Below are 6000 nucleotides of genomic sequence, written 5' to 3'. Positions count from 1 at the left end.
CTAAACCAGGGGAGAGGCCAGGGGGAATTGTGGTCCTGTCGGAACTCAGAATCCGTCTCTGAGCAGACACATCACGGGTGGATTCTTTGTTTCAGTTAATTCCCAATGTAGCACTCTTAACATAAAAAAAATAAATGAAATAGACCTCAAAAGCCAATAAAAACATTTTTAGTCTTGGGTCACTATATCACATCAAAAATGATCAAGCGCACACACACTTTGCACACACTCATTCTTATATCCTGGTGTTACATGACACCTTAACTTTTTTCCCTATTTTCACCCTAGCAAAGTCCCCTTCCTGTGATTCCATATTTGGGTTTTCCTGTTCCCTCCATTACCCTTATTTACAGCCTTTTCTCTATGTCACTTAAAAAAAGAATGTGTATAGAACCTTCACCTCCTCTAGTACAGCCAGACACCGCTTCCTCCTGCTCTCAGGTTTTTATGTGTGGACAACCATTTTGCGGCCTACTTCATCTTCCCTACATCTACTCTGTGTAAGTGTTCTGCTTTTAAAATGCTATTTGCTATCCCATTTTTATTAAATCAAGCTATATTATTTTACTAAGATTGTCTCTTTATGTATGTTTAACTACATTATTCTACTTGGTTATGTTAGTGTCTAGGTCATACTTCAATTATATTGTCTGAACTGACTGTTGCCTAGTGTGTTGAGTTTCACAACTATAACATTTGTAAGCTTGTTACTTTTGTTGTTACATGCACATATTAATTGTATATTTTTAGTCGTTGTGATCTCTGTTTGTTTCTTTTATTCAGCTCCAACTCACAGACGTCCTGGGACATCTCTTTGGAGCATTCTTCACAGACAGCATCATCAATGTCACCTCTTCTCTGCCCAATAAACATGCTCAAGTCTGCCTTGTATGTTGTTCTTTCTTGTCTCTCCAACACACTCATAACACCAGTCAGACCCTACTCTACTCTATTTATTAAAATCTGATCGTTATTATGTTAATTATATTCGGAGTGCATAGACTACATGAGTTTGATTAAAACACATAGGCTAAATAGGTTTAATCAAGCTGCTTCTATCTAATAGGTTCTATACCAATGTTGTTTTGCACCCATTTGGTTTGAACAGGCTCTAATGTCTTTGAACTGCCTTAGAATATGTATAGGCCTAGCCGTTGTATACCAAATTTATGACTGAAGAACAAGCTTCATTTGATGGGACGTTGTAAATACACGTATGTATTTTATTGGAACTATGTAAGTTTGGAGCTGTATAAATCTAATACAGAATACAGCTACCTGTTCTACAATGCCCTTCCCTACTACTTTGTTTAGCAGATGTTGTTTTGCGCCTGTTCGGTTTCAATGGGCTCTAATGTCTTTGAACTGCCTTAGAATATGTATAGGCTTAGTCGTTGTATAACCAATTTATGACTGAAGAACAAGTTTTATTTAACAGGACATTGGAAATACATGTATGCATTTTATCTTGCACTTGGGGGTTAAAGTGAATTATTGGGGAAAGATAAGGTTTGCAGGTTAAGCAGAAGCAAAAAAGGAAGTAAGGTATCTGTAGAGGTATGCAAGGTATTGTTCGGTTGTTTAAGGGGAGATATGGATTGTGTTAGCTTGTTTGTCTTTTTTTCTTGTTTTTTTCTTATTCCTTTTATGTCTTTATCTCTGCTTTGCATTACGTGGTTTAGGGTCCTGCAATATTTATTCCTATTTAAAATGGCTGGTAATGAACCAAAACCAAATATAAATATTTGTTTTACCTCTTGGAATGTAAAAGGTTTAAATAATATCGTTAAGATGAAAAAGGTTTTTACAGAATTTACAGTCTCCTAAAGATGTAATTTTTTTTTACAAGAAACTCTTATAAAATTCACACTTCGGATGTTTCTGGTTTTAAGAGTGCATGGATCAGTCATAGTTTTCACTCCAAATTTGGTGTGAGGTCGAGAGGATCGCTGAAAGAACATTGCTTTTGAACCAGAATCAGTGGTCTCAGATTCGGATGGTCGCTATGTGCTTGTGTCTTGAATTTTACAAACTATCTCAGCTATTTAAGCATATATATATATATATATATATATATATATATATATATATATATATATATATATATATATAATGACCCAAATTGGGACAATAATAAGTATTTTGTCAATTTATTTCTGTACTCCCTAATCTTGATAATCATCACATAATTATAGGGGGCGACTTTTATTCTTTACATTTTAATGATTGTAAAGTAAACTTTTATTCTTTACATTTTAATGGCGACTTTTTATTCAAAATACAATACTGGACAGATATTAGTCAGCAATCAATGCTGACTAACTCTGCCAGGCTTTTAGAGTCTTATACGAAACAGATTGATTGGAAATCAATGTTTCTGGCTAGCAAAACCTTCTCACAAGTTCACCATTTGTGTTCAATGATAGATTTATTTTTCTTTTTAATAACAGATTGATGCACTCTGTTAGTTCTTGTAACTATCATAGTGTAGTCATCTCTGATCATGCCCCCACCTCTTTGGATTTAATGTTTCCACAAGCCAGGACTTATTTTAAACCATGGAGATTCAGTTTACATTTACCTAGCTATTGCTTAAAATGAGCAAGCCTTAGTGTTATCTTTGGCTTTACAAGTATGCAAATAAGCCCTCACCCCACTGTGAAGGCTCTATTGACAGAACAATGTAAACTCTAGCTGGATCTAGACTTACCTCTATAAAAGCTACATTGCTCTCACTTTTACTAAGCATCTCTAGTGAAGGTTAAGAGAGAATTGCAATTAATTTGTTTCCAACCTGGCTGGGAAGATATTTGGATCAACCTCGACAATCAGCTTATAAAGTTATTGCATTCGAAAATTGTCCATAGAGCGTATACCTTATAAAAAAAACTAAGATTTCTTAATTGAATGAATAATTAACATATAATATATATATATGTACAGTGAATAAATATAAAGCTATAGCAGTGCAGATAGTATCCACCTTTCATAAAAAAATTTATAATGCTACCTGGGTTTACTGCTTTCAAAAAGCTAAAATGTAATTAATACTTCAAACCAGATACTAATTTTTTAGAATTTTGCATGCAGCCAAAAATTATTGGTAAAACAAAAAACTATAATAGTAGTACCATACAATGCCTTTTTGTTTTGATACAATTACTTCCAACAGGTTTTTTTATTTTTCTTTGTGTGTATGTGGAGGAATGCTCAAGAGACAGGTAATTTCAACTGAGCTTTAGGCTCATTTTTATTTTTTTACACCCTGTTTAGTCACTGCACTCAACACAAACATAAATTTAAAGCGTTTGCCCAATTCAAATTCAGGGTCTGTTCATATATACTGTGTGTGTTGCATGATCCACCAGCTCAGCCACTGTCACTTTCTCTGGTTACGGCAGTTACTGAAACCACAAAGAGACACAAATAGGTAAACTTGTGTAAAATATACAAGTAAGAAATATCATTTTGCCAGTTTAATCTGCCTCCTCTTCATCTACAGCTGACTCTGCATGCTCTGCTGCCACAATGATGTTCTTTTTGTATAAATATGACTTGCCCCCTTTTCCCTCCTTTTTTTTTATTAATTTATTTTTTTATTGTATCTGAGCGATACTGTCTGCTTGCATTTGTCAGGACACATTTATGTTGGGATTAGAAAATGTCAACAAAATGCTGAATAAATAAAAAAAAAATACAGTGTTTAATGATCAATATTTACACCAACAGTTTCAGCAGCAAATAAAAAGTCTCAGTGGAAAGTGCAGCATTGTAAAGTGTGGCGTGGTAATGATTGATTCTAGCTTTGGATTTTAACTAACCCATGTGCGTCAGGAAGATGAAGCATAGAAGTTAGAGGAATTCAAACTACTATACTTGCATAATGCAATAATTACATTTTAGGAATGTATGTGTCAGGGTGCGAGTGAAACAGGAGGCAGAAGCCGGAGTACAGCTCGCTCGGGTTTTTATGATAAGAGTGAGGGAGAGAGACACACACAAGCACACACGCGCGCACACACGGCAGTCCTTAGGCTGAGAGAGTCTGAGGTGCGCTTGGGGAGAAGCGTAGCTGATCCAAGATGCGCGGGGAGGAGAAGCGCAGCGGGTACAGGAGAGCGGAGTCCGAATGGAATGGATCGCATAGAGTCCTGTATGAAACACTGAACACAAACATACAGCAGTACGTAACGTCCAACACATTCAATAACGAACAGGGAGTGAGTTTGAGTTAGGGGTTTATGTAGGAGCGGAGTGGAGTGATGATGAGTCCCAGGTGTGCATAGTTAAGCCTGGCACTCCAGAGAGAGCGGGGGCATGAGAGACAACGAGCCCCAGGTGTGCGTGGTTAAGCCTGGAGCTCCAGGAAGAGCGTAGTCATGAGAGCCACAAAAGAGGGGTGTGGCAGGTGGATCCCTAACATTAACCCCCCCCCCCCAGAGGGGGCGGCACATGACGCCCCAAACCCACAGATGCCCGGAGGGCCCGGCCACTCGGAGGAGGTCCCCGGTGGCCATCCAGGGTCCAGGAAAGCCGGGAAAGACTCAAGGTGGAGCGACAACCCCGGCGGAGAGCTGGTACCGGACAACGCCCATTCCGAGGACACGGGACAAAACCACGCCCTCAGCAGAGGTCCGAAATGGAACGCAGCTCACCGCGGAGGCCAGGAACGGAGCGAAACCACCGGCGAAGACCGGAGGCAGGGCGAAGGCTGGAGATGGAGATACGGCCGGAGGCAGAGAGACGTCTTCAGCTGAGTCCAGAGGCTGAGCGACCTCCATTGCCGAGACCAGAGACCGAGTGATGCCCTCGGCGGCGATCAGGGTCAGACTGACGCCCTCTTCACTGACGCTCCTCTTCCGGAGACCCGGAACGGAGCGGCGCCTTCAACGGAGACCGGGAACAGAAAGACATTCTTGGTGGTGTCCTGAGGCCGAGCGACACCTTCAGAGGAACTCGGGAGTGCTTTGTCATTCTCTGAGGAGCCTGGAGGCAAGCCGTCGCCCGGGGAGGAACCCAGAGGTGGGATGTAGCCCAGAGAGGAACCCAGAGGCGAGACGTCGCTGGAGAGGAACCCAGAGGTGAGACATCGCTGGAGAGGAACCCAAAGGTGAGACGTCACCTGGCGAGGAACGCTGAGGTGTAACCTTGTCTTCAGATGGATTTGGAGGTGAGCCGTCACTTTGTGGGAAACTTGGGCCCGAGACGTCGTCGACGGAGGAGCTTGGGGGCGAGACGTCCCCACCAGGGGAGCTTGGAAGCGAGAGGTTGCCTTCAGCGGAGCTTTGGAGCGAGACGTTGCCTTCAGGGGCGCTCGGGAGCGAGACATCGCCGAAGGAGGAGCTCGGGGGCGAGACGTCGCCACCAGGGGAGCTTGGAAGTGAGACGTTGCCTTCAGGGTAGCTTGGGAGCAAGACGTCGCCGTTGGGGCGCTCGGGAGCAAGACGTCGCCGACGGAGGGGCTTAGAGGCGTGATGTCGCCTGGAGAGGGACCTTGGTCCACGTCGTCACCCTTGGAGAAGTTTGGAGGCGAGACGTCACCAACAAAGGAGTTTGGGGGGAGAGACGTCGCCGAAGGAGGAGTTTGGGGGTGAGACTTCGCCGACGGAGGGGCGCGGGGGCGAGACTTCGCCGACGGAGGGGCGCGGGGGCAAGACGTCGCCGACGGAGGGGCTTGGGGGCAAGACGTCGCCGTCGGAGGAGCTTGGGGTTTTGGTGTCACCCTTAGAAGAGTCTGGGACCGCGACAACACTGCCGGATGGTTCTGGAAGCGACCTGGGGCTGTCAGAGGAACCTTGGGTTGCCATGCCACCTTCATAGGCAGTCGGAGGCACAACGCCACCTCCAGTGTGATTTGCGGGCGAGATGTTGTCTCTGAAAGAGCCCAGGGACAATACGTCGCCTTCCGGGGCATTCGGTGGTGACATGTTGTCCAAGTCGCGGCCAGGCGGTGGTATGACGTCCCTTTCGCGGCCAGGTGACGATGTAACGGCACCCTTG

General features: G+C 43.6%; 1 protein-coding gene across 9 annotated transcripts in view; it reads right to left on the bottom strand.

Moving 5' to 3' along the window:
• Nucleotides 1–3222: 3222 nt before the first annotated feature.
• The window catches only part of spo11 (SPO11 initiator of meiotic double stranded breaks), a 175046-nt gene continuing 172268 nt past the window's right edge, over nt 3223–6000 (bottom strand). For all 9 annotated transcript variants that reach the window (XM_083521234.1, XM_083521232.1, XM_083521235.1 and 6 more), the window contains one exon: nt 3223–3404. In XM_083521234.1, coding sequence (XP_083377360.1) covers nt 3402–3404 — 3 coding nt within the window. In that variant the 3' untranslated portion in view covers nt 3223–3401. The remainder of the gene's footprint in view (nt 3405–6000) is intronic.

The sequence above is a fragment of the Silurus aristotelis genome (assembly GCF_946808225.1).
Source record: "Silurus aristotelis genome assembly, chromosome: 19".
Taxonomy (NCBI): Eukaryota; Metazoa; Chordata; class Actinopteri; order Siluriformes; family Siluridae; genus Silurus; species Silurus aristotelis.
The sequence above is the reverse complement of the archived record's forward strand: the minus strand, read 5'-3'. Positions and strand labels throughout refer to the sequence as shown.